This window comes from Lontra canadensis, unplaced genomic scaffold (assembly GCF_010015895.1).
Source record: "Lontra canadensis isolate GAN:19392208 unplaced genomic scaffold, GSC_riverotter_1.0 scaffold176, whole genome shotgun sequence".
In the NCBI taxonomy this organism is placed as follows: Eukaryota; Metazoa; Chordata; class Mammalia; order Carnivora; family Mustelidae; genus Lontra; species Lontra canadensis.
This window is the reverse complement of record NW_022631170.1, coordinates 2,051,044-2,071,606: the sequence shown is the minus strand read 5'-3', so window position 1 is coordinate 2,071,606 and position 20,563 is coordinate 2,051,044. Positions and strand designations below refer to the sequence as shown.

The following is a 20,563-nucleotide window of genomic DNA, read 5'->3' as shown; positions in this document are numbered from 1 at the left end:
ATGAAGATCAAAGTGAAAATCCATGAAAAATAAAAGAGAAAAACAATAAGGAAAATTGAAAGCAAAAAATTCTGTTTGAGAAATTCAATAATGTTGATAAACCTCTGGCCAGAGTGATAGAGAACAAAGGGAAGAAGACATAAATTACCAATATCAAGAATGAGAGAAGTAACATCACAACAAATATTGCAAACACTGAAAGATTAATCAGAGAACAGTATAAGCAATTTTATGTCTAAAAATTCAACAGTTTAGGGGCACCTGGGTGGCTCAGTTGGTTAAGCATCTGCCTTTGGTTCCAGTCATGATCCCTGGGTCCTGGGATCAAGCCCCTCATCAGGCTTCCTGCTCAGCAGAGAGCCTGCTTCTCTCTCTCCCTCTGCCTGCCACTCTGCCTGCTTGTGCTCTTTCTCTCTGTCAAATAAATAAATGAAATCTTTAAAAACATAAAAATAAAAATAAAAATTCAACATCTTAGATGAAAATCTTTAAGATGGGCAAAAGATTGAAAAGACATTTTTCCATAAGACATTGTACTCTTTTCACCATGTCAAGTAAGTGTATGAAAATCTGCTCAATATCACTAGTTATTTATGAAAAGCAAATTAAAACTGCAATGAAAAGCCAGTTCACACCTTGTAGGATGGCTAAAAATAAAATTTGTATAAGAAGAGTGGAAGAGAAGTGGAAACACTCATAACCTTCCTGTGGGGATATAACTTTGAAAAAGACAGTTTGGTGGTTTCTTCACATGTGAAATATACAACTGCATATAACCAACCATTCCACACCTAAGGATTTACCTGACAGAAGTGAAGCATACGGTTCACACAGAAACTTGTGCATGCATGTCCACAAGCAGGTTTGTTTGTAGTAGCCCAAACTGGAAATGAGCCAAATTCCTAAGAGCAGAACTGTGGAATTTGCAGGGTAGAATCCATGCAGCAATGAACAGAGAATGCACATCTGATGCGTGCAACAATATGGATTAATCTCCAAATAACCATATGGAAAGAAGCTAGTGAACATAGGTTATATACTGCATGATAAATTTATGTAAAAATCTAGAGAACACAAACTAATCTATAAAGACCCAAAGCAAATCACCAGGTATCAGGGAAAACTTTTCAGAGGTCTGGATACTCTCCCAGTCTTGATTCTGGTGATGGAGTCACAGGTTTATACTTAGATATAAAGTATTAATCAGATTGTACATTTAATCAGATTGTACATTTTAAATATGTGCAGTTCTTGTACATCTTTAAAATGTACATTGTACATTTTAAATATGTGCAGATTGTACAACTTAATCAGATTGTACATTTTAAATATGTGCAGTTCTTTGTAGAGCAATTATAGTTCAATGAGAGTTTTAGAAGTAACCTAGGACTGAAGAATACCCAAAGAATGAACTTGGAAGAGAAGAGCCCTTCCCAAAGTTGGGATTGGAAGAGTTGAGGTTGTAGGCATGGCCAGGACAGTCAGTCACCCAGCAAGTGGGAAGTGCTTTGGGAAGGCAAGAGCACAAACCGTTGTTTTTCTGATCGTTTTCTTCCAACCACAACCCACATGATGTTGTGGACAGGATCTTTCTTTTGTTTTTCTAGGCTTTATCTCACATGTTAGATAAGATGGCCTAATTTAATGCAACTTTTAGGCTTACAAATACGCCTACTACTTCTCTCCTTCTCCGTTCTTCCTGGAATCTATCTTCTTTCTCAGACTTCCTCCCTTTTTAATGAAAACATTCTGCACAACTTCTTTTACTGAGCATAGATTTATAGTCAGATCTTTGTTATTTTTAATTGTTGTTCCACTGTAATGAAAAATCCTCATTTTACTCTTCTTGAAAAATTCAGAAGTCAAGGGTAACATTTTCTTTTTAGTGCTTTCATGAGGCAATTCCATTTTCTTCTGTTTTCTACTCATATTATGATTTAAATATTGCCTGGACATAGTGTTTTCTATGATTCTTCTTAAGAGCAAATCTTTTTGTGGGTGCCTGGATGGCTCAGTTGGTTAAACATCTCCCTTCGGCTTAGGTCTTCTTGGTCCCAGGGTCCTGGGATCGAACCCTGCATCAGGATCTCCCTGCTCAGCAGATAGTCTGCCTCTCCTCCATCTTCCTCTGCTACCACTCTTGCTATCTCTCACTCTCTCTCTCAAATAAATGAATAAAATCTTTAAAAAGGGAGCCAATATGTTTCATTCTTGTGATTATTTTGTAAAGATTATTTTCATCACTTTTCAAAAATTCCCAATAATTATCTTTTAAATTTTTTTTCCTATTACCCAAATCCTAGAATCTGATAGATACATGTTGTTTTCTCTCACTTCATTCATAACGTCTCTTAATATATCTACTTTTTTCTATCACTTCTTCTTTCTAATTCAGTGTTCTGCTAAATTGTTAACATCAAGATTCCATTCATCCTATTTTTCTTAAAATATAGCTACTCCTTTTTATCCATCAAATTTCTAATTAGAATATCCTATATTTATTTCTTAAATTATTTTGTATTTTAACACCTTGGACAGCTTTCAGATTCCTGTTCTGATACCCTGCTTTTATTTATTTTTTAAAAATTATATTTATTTATTTGAGAAACAGAGATAGGGAGAGAAAACGCAAGCAGGGAGTGGGGGGATAGAGGGAAAAGCCAGCTCCCCACTGAGCAGGAAGACTGATGCAGGGCTCCATCCCAGGACCTGAGATCATGACCTGAGCTGAAGGTAGATGCATAACCATCTTAGCAACCCAGGCACCCCTATAAAGTACTTTTAAAATTATTTCTTACTTTTATATAATAAACATACTCATTCTGTTTGTGTCTGAGGACAATGCTGAACGCTGCCATTGTATGACATATTCTGCTTTGGCTGTTTTCAACATAAATTCCTCTTTTCTCAGTAATTTTTGCTATTTGATCATACACTTTGAACAGAAACAAAATATTTTCTCTCTCATTCTTCATTGTCTACTCAAGTCTGTTTATTCGGATTTCAGCAGAGATAGAAACCTCAGGAAGATCTTATTTTCTACAATTTGTACTTCCGCGCATGTGTGTGGATGTGTGGCAATCCGACGTTGTACATACAGCATTCCTTCTTCACCTAAAACCACTGCCCTTATTTGAAGCCTACCAAAATGTTTTTTTTTTTTTTTTCCTAAGAGCTAAATAAAGAATTTCCCTTGTTTTGTTTATTAGGACAAACAACTTCGTATAGTACAGTGAATATCCTATGTATTAAAATTTCCCAATTGTGATCACCAAAGTGTTCTTCTTGCTAACATAACCTAATGCTCTGTTCTGAGAAGTTTTTCTGAGCTGTTCTGTAGCGACTATCTTCTTAAGAGCTCTCTTCTTTCTAAGAACGGTTTATCTATGACAGACAGGTTGGTTTGCATTAATAAACGTCTTACATACCATGGATCCTAGACAGGCCAGAAGTTTCACATATTTCTAAACCATTTATTGCACTCACCCTAGTGTTTTTCTATTGATAATCCTTTTTTTAAATTTAATATATTTTATGTCAGTAAGGTATTAGGAAAGAATAGTAACACAGGTATATAACCACTATCTTAGAATTTTCAGTCTTAATTACAATATAAAACATGCTAAAGCAAGAATACAAGATCTATATTAACCAAAAGAAATGTTCAAGAATGCTCAAAGCAGTGCTGCTCATGATGGCCAAAACAGGAAGTGACCCAAGTGTCTAGCAACAAGAGGATGAATAAATTAGCTGTTACACACTCACACAATGAGATACTATGAAAACACTCAGAAAATACACAAAACATGAGGAATGAATCTCACAAACATAATGAAGAGACACTAAGAGTATGATCTACATCATTATTTTTCCACAAAGTACAAAAGTATATCAAACTAATTGATTTAGAGATGAAGAGAGTGAGGGGAGGCTAGTGACTATAAAGAGAAACAAGGAAGAATTCAGGTACTGGTAATTTCTAACTCTTCATCTGGTTGCTGATTACAGAATTTTATTGTTCCTTTTGTGGTGATGCATGAACTGCATGTAAATGTTACATGCAACTTTCTGTGTTCATGGTTGAGTAAACAGTTGAAAATTGGAGGTATTATTTTCTTTAGCTCTTTAGTATTTTAAAGTATGAAAAAATGCATGCTCTGTTTTATCATTTTTTTTTCTTTTCCCAATACAATGGCCAATAGGTGATATAATCTTTTGTACATAAGATATCATCTGGTTATTCCATATCATATAAGCACAATTCTTTTTTAAAATTTATTTTAGAGACAGAAAGAGAGAGAGAAAGTAAGAACACAGCGGGGAGTGGCAATGAGAGAGGAAGAGAGAGAATCTCAGGAAGAGTCCTGCTGAGTGCAGAGCCCCACGGGGCTGGAGCTCAGGACCCTGAGGTCATGACCTGAGCTGAAATCAAGAGTCAGATGCTCAATCTAGTGAGCTGCCCAGGCGCCCCTATATGCCTAATTCTTAATACCTATCTTAGGTGAAGAGGCATGTGAATAAGAATTACACTCAGTTTGTTGATAAGGTGTCAGATTGAAGCATAAAACAACAGATATGATGTTTCCTGCTTGTCCCCTAATTTCTCCAAGCAGTGGGTCCGGATGATTAGAATAGATCTTATTCAGTCTTAGGTTTCAAGGAACCACAGCATGAAAATCAGAAAAGCTTTTGCAAACCTACTTTCTTTCCAAGAGCACATGACAGCACCAAACTTTCCTCGACGCGTTCTTCATCTCCGTGTTTCTCACTGTGTAGATCAGAGGGTTGAACATGGGGGCAATGATGGTGTAGAAAAGAGCAAACACTTTGTATTCTGGGAAAGTTGTGGTGGGCCGAATGTAAATGAATAGCACAGGTGCAAAGAACAGAGCCACGACTGTGACATGGGAAGTGCAGGTGGAAAGAGCTTTGGAGAAGCTCTCTGCAGGGTAAGCCCTAAGGGTGTATAATATCAGAAATAGGACACCATCAAAATCACAAAAGTCATCAGAGCAATCAGTCCTGAATTCACAACGACCAAGAGACCAATTCTGTATGTGTCCGTGCAGGCCAGCTTCAGTAAAGGATACACGTCACAGAAGTAGTGATCCATCTCATTGGGGCCACAGCAGGGTAGGAAGATGGTGAGGAGGAACTGACTGGCAGAGTGGATTAATGCCCCAGTACAGCAGGCTGTGATGATAGCATGACACCTCTCTCTGCTCATGATGACAGTGTAGGGTAGTGGGTTACAGATGGCCACATATCAGTCAGAGGCCATCCCTGTGAGGATGAAGACCTCCATGCCTCCAAATAAATGTGTGGTAAAGAGTTGTGTCATGCAGTTACTGTAGGAAATAGTCTTCCTTTCTTCCAGTAAGTCAGTCATTAGTTTGGGTGTCACAGTAGACGTGGAGCAAAGGTCGGAGAGTGAGAGGTAATTAAGGAAAAAATACATGGGTTGCTCAATTAGCTGACTGCACATGATAGAAATCATGATGAGCAAGTTTCCCCCACAAATAGCAATGTAGCAAAATAAAAATAATACAAAACAAAGGATTTCAATGTTCTTGTTTTTGGAAAGTCCCATGAGAATAAGTACAATGACATTATTGCTTTGATCCATGGTCCACTGTAGATAGAATAGAATAGTCACCTGAAATACAGAATTCATGAAGCCATATTTAGAAGGGTTTCTTGAGTAGAGTGATGATCATATCCTATTCAAGGAACTCACTAGGTTGACTATGCCTCATCCAAGTGTCTCAGAGAATAAAAACCAAATATTCAATTAAAATGACCCCTAAGAAGACTCTAGGAGAACACAAAATAACAACTTTCCATTAAATCTACCAGCAAATTGTGCCTTAGTCAACACAAAGGCCTTTGATCAATCCCCAGTTGAGTCTTAGGTGTTACTCAAAACACAACACTGATTGCCTAACAATGTGTTCCACCCAATACTTTTTAATTTCAGATCAATTCTGACCAAATATCCTCATGACATTGCATTTTCATGATGCAGGGTCATGATTCAGCCCTGACCTTATACCTGACTTCTCAATCAATTCCGATTTAAATTTCCTCTTCAACTCTATTACTGAGTTAACATGGTTACCCATACAATGAATAATCACACTGTAATAGAGATGTAATTTTAAAACAAAAATATTAATTTTCATAGTGGAATTTTAAGAACTTGAATCTGTTAAGAAAGAAATTATTGAGAAATAACTTCAGATGATTCTCCAAATCAGATTATAGTGATATTAGCCAGTAAGTTAAAGAGGCTATTTTTTTTTTTATTTGACAGAAATCACAAGTAGGCAGAGAGGCAGGCAGAGAGAGAGAGAGGGAAGCAGGCTCCCTGCTGAGCAGAGGGCCTGATGTGAGGCTCCATCCCAGGACCCTGGGATCATGACCCAAGATGAAGGCAGAGGCTTTAACCCACTGAGCCACGCAGGCGCCCTAAAGAGGCTATTTTAATTTGAATAAAATATAATGCTGAGTATACTACTGGTTTGAATTATTCATTAAACATACCTGAAATATGTTCCTTATCCTCACTCAAACATAAAGGCTTTCTGCATAATTTTAAGTCCCTCAGTAATGAAAGTCTTGGAATATCCTCAGGCGAAGCCATTTCATCAATCAGTCTGCATTTATTGGGAGTTTGCTAAAAATATTACTTCAATCTCTAGTTGTCTTAGTGCAGAAGGCTATAGCTATGCTATAACCCTGCCTGGCAGTCCTGGGTTCAACCTCCTGACAGTCATAGGGTTACTGCCATTAACTGCCAGGTATTTTAGTGTCTGTAAAAAACTCATGTGTAGGGCACCTGGGTGGCTCAGTAGGTTAAGCGTCTGCTTTCAGCTCAGGTCATGATCTCAGGGTTCTGGGATCCAGCCCAGCATGGAGCTCCTTGGTCAATGGGGAGCCTGCTTCTTCCTCTCCCTCTGCTCCCCTCCCTGCTCATGCTCTCTCTCAAATAAATAAATAATCTTTAAGAAATAAATAAAAAAATAAAAATTATTTTTAAAAAATCATGTGTATTATCTGATAATTCATTATAGTTTTGGAGGAATCCCTGGTTATATGTCTTTTTTTTTTTTTTTAAGATTTTATTTATTTATTTATTTATTCGTCAAAAAGAGAGAGAGAGAAAGAGAGCGCACAAGCAGGAAGAGTGGCAGGCAGAGGCAGAGAGAGAAGCAGGCTCCCTCATGAGCAAGGAGCCCGATGTGGGACTCGATCCCAGGGCCCTGGGATCATGACCTGAGCCAAAGGCAGTGTCCTAACCCACTGAGCCACCCAGGCATCCCTATATGTCTTAATTCAGCCACTAACTTCAGATATGACCTTTGCACATCCGTTAATTTCTTTTAAGAAATTTTTTCTTCATTTGAAACCCAGAAAAATATATCCTACTCTGTATAATTCAGACGGAGACTCAACTTTGATCATAGGTGAGAAAGACCTTTAAAAAAAAAACAAAACAGTGCACAGATGACAGTATTATTGTATTAAAATTAACGTGCACAAGGAAAAATGAAAATACTTTAGGTTTATAGAGTTAAGGAACTTATGCATAGTAACATGACTAGTGTATATAGCCAACTAGAATTTATAACCTGAAGTTTCTGACTCCAGTGCCTATGTTTCTAAACACTTTACTACACAGCCTCTCAAAAGGGAAATATTGAAGTTACAATATAAATTTAACATGAACTCTGGCTGTCCCAACTCTGAAATTTGCACACATTTCTTCCAGACGAAACCAGAATCCCTCCTAGTCACTCAAGTTTAAAAGGGAAAATGTGTGACAGGAAACACAGAACTGTAAAATTGACTCAAGTCTCTGTAAAAAACCACAAACCAAATCAGTTCAGGGTTCTGAAATAAATAAGCCAGCACTAGGATGAAAACAAACATACAGCTTATGTGCTCCTCTAGGAACCAATGTATTTCTTATTCTCACAAGCATGAGTAGTGATACAGCAACTTCAGCTGTTGGCCAAGCAAGAAAAACAGGTAGGTGAGAACCATCTGAGTGCATGCCCTAATACTGCCAGACCTTACACATTTGGGACCTGGTATATTCTTGGCATATAAATGTCCTATCTGTAGAATGAGGGCACTAGCTTCAGTGATCCCATCATGATATCTTCTGCAGAATTAAAATTACCTTATTCCTGGTCAATGTTTTACTGACCATCTTCCTAAAGTTGTAATAATTTGTTCTTTTTTTATGTGCAGGCGTCTAATAAAACAGGCAAAATTAGTACATGACTTTGATCTTGATTTTCTAGAATATGTGATCTTACCCTCAATCGACAACCAAGATCTCTGAATTTAGTCCTCTCTGAAGCCAAAAAGGCTTAGACTGTAGAATTCACAGTAAAACCTACTCTAAAATGAGCTGCTAATTAATATGTTTTCCTAACATAGTAGTTAAAAATATTTTTTCAAAAGCTATCATTATAGATTTGTGCAAATAATGGTAAAAAAATTACTCACATTTTTTCCTCTGCACTTATTTTGAATGTGTTCTTCTTTTATTGGTTTTTTTTTTTTTATGTCCCATCTTCATTGAAATCACAGGCATTCTTTAAATGTTTGAAAAATTTTTTTTAAGGTTCCTGACTTGAAATTTGTCTCAACTCAGTGAGTGCTACTGGTGAGTTCTACTTTCTAATTTCCCCCAACGTATAGATAAAAATAATACAAAATTCATGCATTTTTTAAACTACTGTCACCTGTCATACCTTCAGTTCAAATAAATGATAGGAGGTCACCTGCAGAAAAAAAGTTTAAGTCAAGAAGAGGACTTTGTTTTCCAGATTTAGACCAATCATAATTCATATGCTCTGTATTTGTACCACCACATCATTCTTGAGGGTTTCAAGCCTCAAATGCTAAGTTAAATTTTAGGCAACGTTTATATCCTAAAAGTACATTTGTTTCTTCCTAATGTGTTGCTTTTTTAGTTTGAGTTCATTATTTTCTGTCCCCAGGTAATCAATTCACCAGTTAGTATCCTCTTAGATCCAAGTTACCTGGGCAGCTCTACAGCTGGATGACTAATGCCCTACACAAGAGGTCATGGCAGCATGTTGTTAGAATCCCACTCATTAAAAGGTCCTTGGTGACCGAGACCTGCTGTTTATGCCATTTGAGTTTCCTTCTCCCTTTGCTATAATCTGGGGATTGAACCTTAGTTCTGGTCCTTATGTTAAGAAATGATATCCATGCATTCCCACATAGAGAGTTTTTATTATTCTCTGGGGGAAAAAAAGATGTGTGTGTGTGTGTGTGTGTGTGTGTGTGTGTGTTCTTTAATGTATTTCATTTAAGATATATTTTCTACTTCCCATTTAAGGTAAACATTTAATGGTGTATTTCTATTAAGGGAAATTTCCATCTAAGATAAATTAATTTCCATAAAGGTAAATCTTAAGGAAATTTACAGACATAAAGTACTTCTTTCATGTCTTTTTAGGTTTACAAAATGCTCATTAAAATACTTTGTCAACAGTGGAGTTGAACATTCTGTAATTTTGTTCTAGTCTTACATCATTTTCAATAATCTTTCCTCTTCTTACACTTCTATTCAAAACTCATACTTGATTCTGCTTTGCCTCGAGTTCCACCAACAATAGCAGATATTTAGTGAGCATGTGCTCTTCATCAGACCTGAACCACTGATGGGGTTTAGCTTATTTCTCTATACAACAAGTCTATGCAATAGATAATATCACCAGCCTCATTTCACAGATGAACAAACTGGGGCATTGAAAAGTGACAGCGCAAACGAGTGATTCCCATGAAACAGAGGTGACACTTGTGGGGAGAAAGAGCATGGACCTCTGGAAGGATAAAGATGTTATTTTTTTTTTTTTGTCTTGAGTAAAAGTTAATGGGTTTATAATCATTCAATATTCTGTACATGAATACTTGTTTGTGTGCCTTATTTAATGGTTAAAAAAGCATAAAAATAGCTCAAGGTCATAGCCTTTAAGAATTAGCACAAGCTGTTTGTTTGATTTGCTTCTAAACTAGAAATTATCAAAGGGAGATCGCCTTATGATCAATCTATTTCTTATAATCCAACTAAACCATTGTTTTTCTCCCCCAAACCTCTTCTCTTGCTGTTAGATGTTTCCCTTAATCTTGATTTAGTAGGTGTTTTTACATCTCTTTCAGACCTGACTTTTCTCTATGGAACCTCCTATATTCCTCTTCTCCTTCCTTGCCTACAATGCTTTCATATCTATGATACATTTTGAGCTATTGTGTGTAAACTATGTCATGGTTCTAAAATAATTTTCTGCATATGGACAGCCAGTTGTTCTAGCACTGTTTGTTAAATACACTATCTTTTCGGGCTGCCTGAGTGGCTCAGTGGGTTAAGCCTCTGCCTTCAGCTCAGGTCATGATCTCAGGGTCCTGGGATCAAGTCTCACATCGGGCTCTCTGTTAGTCAGGGAGCCTGCTCTCTCTCTCTCTCTCTCTGCTTGCCCCTCTGCATACTTGTGATCTCTCTCTGTCAAATAAGTAAAATCTTTAAAAAAAAAAAAAACAAAACCAAAAAAACCCACTATCTTTTCTCCACCAAAGTACCTTTTTGTTTTTGTTCCATTGATCTTTGTGTGTATTTTACCAATACTCCAGTGTCCAGTAATAGCATATAATCTTGATTATTCTAACTTTATACTAGTGTACTTTGTGTAATATGAGCCTTACAACATTATGAGGTTTTTAAAAAATTATTCTGGCTATCATAGTTGTTTGCTTTTTCATATGAGTTTGAGAATCACCTTGCTGCTATTCTAAAAACAAAATAAAACAAAACAAAAAATACAAGTTGCTGGGATTGGGGAAATTGACATTTTCAGTGTTGAATCTTCTTTTTTTTTTTTTTAAGACTTTATTTATTTACTTGACAGAGAGAGAGAGAGATCACAGGTAGGCAGAGAGGCAGGCAGAGAGAGAGGGGGAAGCAGGCTTCCTGCTGAGCAGAGAGCCCGATGCGGGGCTCCATCCCAGGACCCTGAGATCATGACCTAAGTCGAAGGCAGAGGCTTAACCCACTGATCCACCCAGGTGCCCCCACAGTATTGAATCTTCTAATTAACAAGCTATGTATACTTTCCATTTGCTCAGCTCTTCTTTGATTTATTTCATTATCGTTTTATAATTTTCTGAATGTAGATCTTGCACATATTTCATGAAATTTATATGGAAATAGGTTTTATTTTTTAATTTTATATTTCATTTTTCAATTGCTGGCAGTCGATTACACATGTGGACAGTGTATCCTATGAACTTGCTAAACTCATTTACTAGTCTCAAGAGGTGTTCATAGATTCTCTGGAATTTTAACATAGGTAGTTGTGTTGCATAGAAATAAGTACAGTTTTATTTGTTCTTCTACTATGTATGACTTTTGGGGGGTCTATTACATTAGCTAGGACTTTCAGAACAATGTTGAATAATTAGTGGTGAAAAAAAGACATTTTTGCTTTGTTCTAGAATAAGTTAGTCTCTTACCATTAAGTATTGCATTAGCTATTGTTATTCATAGATATTTTTTATTAGCCTAATGAAATTCATTTTGTTCCTAGATTGCTGAGGATATTGATCTTAAAAAAGATGTTGAATTCTGTTGATTTTTTTTTTTTTTTACATCTGTTGATATGATCATACAGTTCTCTTTCTTTGGTCTATAAATATGTGAATTGCATTGTTTTTCAATTGTTGAACAAGGCTTGCAGATGAACCCCACGTAGTTGTGATGTATTGGTTTTTATTGTATCTGATTCAATAATGTTTTGTTAAAAAAATTTATGTCTGAGGTGCCCGGGTGGCTCAGTGGGTTAAGCCTCTGTCTTAGTCTCAGGTCAGGATCTCAGCTCCTGGGATTGAGCCCTGCTTCTGGCTCTCTGCTCAGCAGTCAGCCTCCTTCCCCACCCCCACCCTCTGCCTGACTCTCTGCCTACTTGTGATCTTCCTCTCTGTAAAAAAAAAAAAAAAAAAAAGAATTGAGAACACAATATTGCAGTGACATGAAAAAAAACAAAAACAAAACCACACAGAATGTAGCTGATGAGGGATATTTATTTTTGCTAAAATATCCCACTATATCACATAGTACCATGAATTAATTTGCTTAAATTATTCCATAACATTGCATAGAACACTGTAAATTAATTACTATTTTTTTGTGGATAAATATTTTCACACCTTTCCTTCTCATTCATGATCATGCAGCTGAATAATATGAATACATTTTTCTGCTTGGGTTGATCCAGGATCCTGTTAGGAAGGAAATAGTGTTTGTCACTTTCTTGTACTTCTATTTGGGGATGATGTTGAGTAACTTTCTGATTATTACTACTGTCAAGAACAGCTGGATACTCGGGAGTCCAATGTACTTCTTCCTTTCCCACCTATCCTAATCTGACATCTGCTTCTGTACTTCCATAGCCCCTAGAATGATTGTGGATGCCTTTTTCAAGAAGACCACTATTGCTTTCAGTGAGTGCTTGGTACATGTCTTTTCATTTCATTTCTTTGGCTACCTGGGGATCTTCATCCTTATCCTCATGGCTGCTGACCATTATGTGTCCATCTGTAAGCCCCTGCACTACACAACCATCATGAGGCAAGTCTGTGCTGTGCTGGTGGCTATGGCCTGGGTGGAGTCCTCTGTGCATTCTTTAGCTCAGATGTTTCTGGCCTTGAGTTTACCCTTTTGTGGTACCATTGACCAAAGTTTTTGTGACTTTGCAGTCCTTGTTGAAACTAGCCTGAGCAGACACCTATGTGATCAACCTACTCCTGGTGTCCAAATTGGGGCCATTTACCCATTGAGTTCTGTCCTGCTGATGTGTTCCTATGTTACCATCTTCCATTCACTGAACACCACAGTGCTGAAGGGAGGAGAAAAGCCCTCTTCCACTTCATTGTGGTCATCCTGTATATTTATATACACACATCCTGCAACCACCTCCCCCATGGATAAGATGATAGCAGTGTTTTATACACTTGGAACAGCTTGCTCAACACTCTGACACTCTGAGGAATGCAGAAGGGAAAGCTACCATAGAAAATTATCCAGCAAGAAGTGGATTTCAGATGACTAAAGATGAAAGGAAGTTTCAAATCTTTTCTTCATAGTTTGGATTTACCTAGAAGTCCATAAAGAATATGATCTTAGGGGTGCCTAGGTGGCTCAGTGAGTTAATCCTCTGCCTTGGGCTCAGCTCATGATCTCAAGGTCCTGGGATCAAGCCCTACATCCGGCTCTCTGCTCAGCAGGGAGCCTGCTTCCCCCTCTCTCTCTCTGCCTGTCTCTCTGCCTACTTGTGATCTCTGCCTTTCAAATAAATAAATAGAATCTTAAAAAAAATATATGATCTTAATGTGGTAGAGCTAATAGAATCCTGTCTTTGGACATGAGCACTACTTCCTTCAGGAAAGTATCAATATGGACACACACACTGGTGGGGCTTAAGTCAGTTTTATGTAGAGGAATAGACAGCATAAGCTACAAACAGGTTTGTAAGGTCTATAGCCTTAGATGTGCTCCACCATTCTGTCTCTGCCTGTCTTGCCTGCTCTATCGCTTGTGGTTTTGATCTAGAGCTTGCCCTGACCCTCTTCATGTGGACTCCTGGTGTTCTCTGCTGCTCTGTACCACCCTGAATGTTTGCATCCACAAATTGGAGGCTTTTGCTCTTCCAGTTTCCATTATTAGGCACTTCTGTGTCATTGCAGCTGACCATGAACCTTCAATGTAGTTGTTCTTCCTGACTTAGTAGAAAGTATCAGATTCAAATAATTATAGGAGTTTTATGTTGTAAAAAACACTATGTAATCTAATAATCCCCATTCCAATTCTTGGAGTTATATTCTGAAATCCCTTCTTTTAAAGATTTTTTTTTTTTTAATTTTAGAAAGACAGAGAACGAGAGAGAGTGAGATAGACAGCAATCTCATGAGCAGGAGTGGGACAGAGGGAGACTCTCAAGCAGACTCCCACTGATCATGGAGCCTGAGATGGGGATCCCTTGTCACTGAGATCATGATCTGAGCTGAAATCAAGTGTAAGATACACAACTGACTGAGCCACCCAGGCACCCTTATTTTCTGAAATCTTATGATATGTTTACCTACATTCTTCTAGAACAGAAACTGAACTTGGTGAGAAAATTCATGTTTCTGAGGTAGTTCTTTGATATTAAGAAGGCCTTAGTGGTTGGGTTTATATGCCTAGTAGTATTCTTTTGGTAAAATCTACTTTATGCTCCTATATTGGTCCCTTCTAATTTTGGGGGTGCTAGGTTTCTTTTGAATCATACCAATGATAATAATTTGTCTATAATATTAATTATTATAGTTTAGATGACCCAAATTAAGGATGATATATTTATGCAACAGAAGTAAAGTGGATAAGCAGTAGATAATAGTGAATACTAGAATATTAATTACTAAAATAATAAGATAGTCCCAAGGATGATATTTAGCCCTTGAAACAGAAATATTTACATCACAGACATGAATTATAAATTCCTTTTCCTGATAAAGAAAAACATGTCACTGTAAAAAATAAAATCACTGGTTTGCAGAAATTCAAGGATAAAGGAGAAGGGGTAAATAGGCAGAACATGAGATATTTTAGGGAATGGAAACTACTCTGTATGATACTGTAATGGTGGATACATGACATAATGCATATGTCAAAATCTGTAAAACTTGGTAACACCAAGAGTAAATCCTAATGTAAGCTATGGACCTTAAGAATACTGTACCCATATTGGCTCAGTAGTGGTGAGAAATGTACGACCCCACTGCAAGATGTCAGAGAACAGAAATTGTGAGGAGCATAGAAGGTATATGGAAAATCACTGTACTTTTTGTGTAATGTTCCTGCAAATCTAAATCTGCTTTAAAAAATAAAATCTATTAAAAAACATGTTAGTGAGAATGTGACATTCTGCCATTACAGTGCTTAAAAATATTTTATTTGAATTTTTAAACAAATTAATTATATGAGCCACACATATTGATGCTCCGAAATCCTTTACAGTTTATGCTTGTATGCTGTGCTAATCTTATTAGTGAATATAAAATATTATATTATCTGTGGTTACTTCTTAAAAATTTAGATATTCTAACATCGCAAGCATGAATTTTAATGCTGTTATACCTCATGAAGAATTTGCAGCAAAAGGCATTAGCTACATTACACAGGATAGTCTTTAATATTTTGAAGTTTGTATGCTTTTTAATTTTCCATTATGTTTCTGTTTCTTATAACATGCAAACTTTCTCAACATTTTCACATCAATAAACATATATGCTGAATTGCATATAATTTTTGAAAATAGTTTAAGTGTCAACTAATAGCAAAATATGCTTGTTTTTCTCCATTAAAATATCTATATGTATTTTAGATTCTGCTATGGAGTAATTCTGTAATCTACATCTTCATATCCTCAGACAGGATTTTGTGTAATAAAAATAACTGGCACCTAAGAAGTTATTGTTACAAGAAAATAATTTGTAAGTATGTGTGGTGATGGAAGTTAGCTAGACTTATTGCAGTGACTATTTTTCAATATATACTTGTATCAAATCATTATGTTACATACAAGAAACTAATATAATGTTATACATCATTTATATCTCAGTTAAAATAAAGACTATATTCTCAACTTATTAAACATGAAAGCCACAGTAAGAAGTCTGAAGTCGTTTCCGTGAAAGTTGTTGATTTTATAGAACGCTAAAGCCTGGTTAATTTGAAATGTGTGTCTAGATTTGCAGCAGAAAATGTCCTTAACCATAGGTCAACATTGTGTGCAAATAATAGTTTCAATCACTAATAATGTTGTAAAAGAGAAATTCATATTATTAAGAAAGGATGATAATGAAAACTAATAATAACCACTATACAAAAGAGGTATTTAAATAAATCTGTTGTTTAATTTTCTGAACTACTATTTCATGTTCAGAGACAGCTTTCTTAGTTAGGTTCAGCTAGGTGATGAAACAGTGTATAACATGCCTAAGAGAAAAAGTTTAATCTGGCAACAGTTATGTTTCTTTGTGTATAACTGCAGAGGCCATCTGTCCACTTCCTCTCTGCTCTAACAGCTCTGGTCAATTTCACCTTCCTCATTATTATTATTATTATTATTATTATTATTTCTTTTTTCTGCTCTTTATACCTGGTTGTTCTGGGCCTACAGACTGATTGCAGCTCTTGCATTTTACTTACATATTCTAAAACATTTTCCATGTTTTTAGCATCTCCCTTTTAATAAAATCCTGCTATCAAACATCTTCTCTATAATGACATTTGCTGTGTTTCTTAAGCAACCTTTATTTAAATCCTATCGCATGCAAAAAAGGTATATATATATATTTTTTTTAATTTTTTTATTTTTTTTATTTTTTTTTTCCCCGTAGAAAACCTTTTTCAGATGTCTCTTGTTCATTCCACTTGCAAATTCTGGTATATTTGTCATGTCATAATGTATATTAGTAATTAATAAAATTTATTTTTTAAAGCAGCATTAGGTTCACAGCAAAACTGAGCAGAAAGCATGAAGATTTCCCATAATACCCCTGTCCTCACACACAGATAGCCTCTCCCTCCAGAGTGATACATCTGTTACCATCAAAGGAAGCTACTCTCACAAGTTATTATCTCCCCAAATATTCTTTTCATTAGGCTTCACCCTTGATGTAGTACATTTTATGGGTTTTAATATGCATAAGGACATGTATCCACAACTATACTAACATACAGATGTGCTTCCTGCTCTAAAAATCCTCTGAGTTCTGTCTGTTCATTCTACCCTCCACACTGGCCCTTGGCAAACACTGGTGGTGTCAAGGTCTCCATTGTTTTGCCTTTCCAGGATCCATATAGTTGCAAATCACATAATAAGCACCCTTTTCAGATTGCCTTCTTTTGCTTAGTAATACACATTTAATTTTCCAGCATATCATCTTGTGGCTTGATAGCTCATTTTTTTTAGTGCTGAATAGTCCATTGTCCAGAGAAATCACAATTTATTTATCTCTTCACCAGTGGAGGGAGGTCTTGGTTGCTTCTGAGGTTTGACAATTATAAATAAAGCAGTTATAAACATCTATATGCAGCCAAAATATGCTTGCAAAATGTACTTTAATTTGCTTTGGTTGGTTGACCATATCTTAATCTGTCTTTTGTTAGGCTTCATTTTATTTTATTTTTTTCCTCTCTCTCTCTCTCTTTATAGCAGAGAAAGTCTTTAGTACTGTATTCATTAACGTTCCCCTTATCAACTGGAGGCAGGTAGGGTTTGTCAACATTTACATTTATTATTCAGTCCCTTAGGTTTTATGAGAAATGTTTTATATTCTGGTCAATGGTGGAAAAACAAGTAATTATGTTTTTAGCAGCCTAAATTATTGACTCTTGCTCTGTCTTAACTACGTATTACTATTATTTTAATATGAATTCAGGAGAACTGATCACCTGGTCAGTTCAGGAGCTGATTTAAAACAGGTTCTCTTATACGGATTTCTTCATTGTACAGCTGATTTCTGAATGCCCATAGAGGAAATAGAAATGAATGTGCTATCATAAAGGTACTTGTGATGATTTAAAGTCATTATTTTCATTTTAGATTTCAACCTCATTACTAGTGCAGAATGTGTATCACTATGAGAACTGGCATATAAGCCCAGGATTTTTAATAGAGTTAGCATTAAAATTGTTTTGTCTTTATAATTCACTGATCAAATAGTGTCACTTTATTTGATTTGGCAGTTTTTTCTACTGGTGACACTAATCACACTTCCTTAATACTCCATAAAATTAAGTTTTCAATTAATTCTGGTATGTGGGAATTAGGATTCATTTAGCTATCCCTTTAAGTTTCTTTATAATTCCTCGTTCTTTCATGAATTCCATTCCCAATAGACACTGAATATAAAGATAATGAAATATTTTTTAGCTCGTTTAGTCACATCAAGCTCATTTTTAAAATAAACTTGCTTACATATATGTTTGCTCAAATTAATTGTGTACTTCTTTTGAAAATAATGTTTGACACAAAACTTTCCTCATGGCATTTTTTATCTCTGTATTTCTCAGAGTATAGATTAAGGGATTGAACATAGGAGCAACGATGGTATAAAATAGAGCAAATACTTTGTCCTCAGGAAAACTGGCTGGAGGTCGAAGGTAGACAAAGATCGAAGGGCCAAAAAATAAGCTGACCACAGTGATATGAGACCCACAGGTGGAGAGGGCTTTGCGTCTTCCCTCAGCTGAGTGATGTCTTAGACTAAACAAAATAATGACATAAGAAACAAACAAGACAACAAAGGTAACTAAGGCAACTATACCTGAATTGGCAACCACAAGGATCCCAGTGATGTAGGTATCAGTGCAGGCAACTTTCAGCAGAGGGAAGATATCACAAAAGTAGTGATCGATTTCATTAGGACCACAAAACGGCAATTGGATTGCCATCAATAATTGAGGAAAAGAATGGAGAGCCCCACCAGCCCAAGCAGCCAAGACTAGGAGATGGCACCTTGTCCTGTTCATGATAAGCAGGTAGTGGAGAGGTTTGCAGATGGCAGCATAGCGATCAAAGGCCATGGCAGTAAGAATGAAGATCTCAATGCCTCCAAAGAAGTGCACAGCAAATAGTTGTAACATGCAATTACTGTAGGAGATAGATTTTGTCCCTCCTAGTAGGTCACTAATTAATTTGGGTGTAATGCTAGAGGTATAGCAGATGTCCATAGAGGATAAGTGGCTGAGGAAGTAGTACATCGGTTGGTGAAAAAGAGGACTACATTGAATGGAGACAAGGATCAGAAGGTTTCCTGCCAACAGGGCAATATAACTGAATAAGAAGAGCACAAAGCAAAATATTTCTACATTCTGGTCATATGAAAGTCCTAGAAGTATGAATTCTGAGATGTTTCTCTGCTTCTCCATATACTTGTGTTTTCTATATGTTCCTCACAAATGAGTATGTATCTGAAGGAAATAAACAGAAATTTGGTGAAAACTTAATAGTATGAATACAACAATATAAAGTTTACTAAGAGTATATTGACATGAATATTATATTAATAGTAATTATTCTTGAATTCTTAAATTAAGCTGTTTTCTCCTGTTTTATTGTGTTTGAGTCTATAGAAGTATTGTAGAATAATTTTATAATGAGAATGATTATGTATGTTACTCAGTTTTACTGATAATGATTTTTAAATATTTAAATGATATTTTGAAAATTAAAGATGATTCATTATTATTAATTATATTATTTAGATAAGAAAGAAAGTTTATAAAAATTCTGCCAAGTCAAAAAATACTTTGTTGTATATATCTTAAATGTGTGTGGCTAATACATGAGGTCAACTTTCCTATTTTCACCCTTTTCTGGTCAAATTCCATGAATTATCTGGCACTGGAACCTCAGGAATTTTCTGGTCAAATTCCATGAATTATCTGGCACTGGAACCTCAGGAAATGCAAACATGCCAGTCTGAACTGCTAAAGCTTAATTTGTATAAAGCACACACTTTTTTTTGCTATGTGACCAAATATTGCCAATGGGTCATGCTAAACCAATGGAATCACTGTTATTTTATAGAGCGAAGAGTGGGGAAAAAACTATACAGCAAATAGAGAATGTCTATTAATGACGGAAATTGTGGAAATAAATTAACCATTTCATTCATTTTTACTAGTTACATTTCATGTGTTAAAGAGAATTTTAAAAGTGTAAATCTGTGACTGATGGTCACGATGACAATCATTAAAGGATAGATAAAACCATTAAGTTGCTCAAGTATGTTTCAATAGTGCCTATGTCATGCTGTTGTCAAAAATTTCCTGTGTTTGTATACAATCTAAGGAACTAGGGTCAAAAAAGGGGATGATACACAAGGTAACATTAGTCAAACTTAGTGGTCAGGCTGCACTCAGCGATATTTATTGAAACAAAATAAATGCAACATTCATGTATTTGCATCTTTTGTATCTGACGTGTAATTTAAAGACATTATTTAATTGATACAAAATAAGTTAAGAATAGAGAGAATGCACTTGGAGTAGTTACTTTCCTCAATGATGAGGAATTATCTGTCCCTAGTGGGTTTGAACAGCTAGAGCACTTCCTATATTTCTCTGGACCTGCTGGGACAGCCATATGTAGGCCTCCAGATGTCTATTTCTAAAAAAACTCAGAATGCATTTGTAGCAAAGTTATATAGAAATCATCAACAGTAGGGAATATCAAAATTAATATTTATGTGTTATATAGTGCTAGAGACTATATATATAGATAATACATCTATACACATATATGTATTATATCTCTATATATTTTATATATACTATCTATATATGATACGATCTGATATAAAATTATATTATATATCATATATAGAGAGAGTTAACAGAGAGGCATTCAGGAAATGGACCATAAGGTAGGAGAGCAATTCTGCTTTGAATTATTATTCTAAATTCTAACTTCAAAAA

At 35.8% G+C, this 20,563-nt stretch overlaps 1 protein-coding gene and 1 pseudogene across 1 annotated transcript; both read right to left on the bottom strand.

The window, feature by feature from the left end:
• Positions 1–583: 583 nt before the first annotated feature.
• On the bottom strand, positions 584–5,626 carry LOC116860521 (annotated as a pseudogene).
• Positions 5,627–18,076: 12,450 nt separating this feature from the next.
• On the bottom strand, positions 18,077–19,012 carry LOC116860427 (olfactory receptor 4P4-like). The gene has a single exon (XM_032846482.1). The coding sequence runs from the start codon at positions 19,010–19,012 to the stop codon at positions 18,077–18,079; it is 936 nt and encodes a 311-aa protein (XP_032702373.1).
• Between the last annotated feature and the right edge of the window lie 1,551 nt (positions 19,013–20,563).

Coding starts and splice junctions, on each gene's coding strand:
- LOC116860427 (XM_032846482.1), bottom strand. CDS start 19,012: ATGGAGAAGCAGAGAAACATCTCAGAATTCATACTTCTAGGACTTTCA.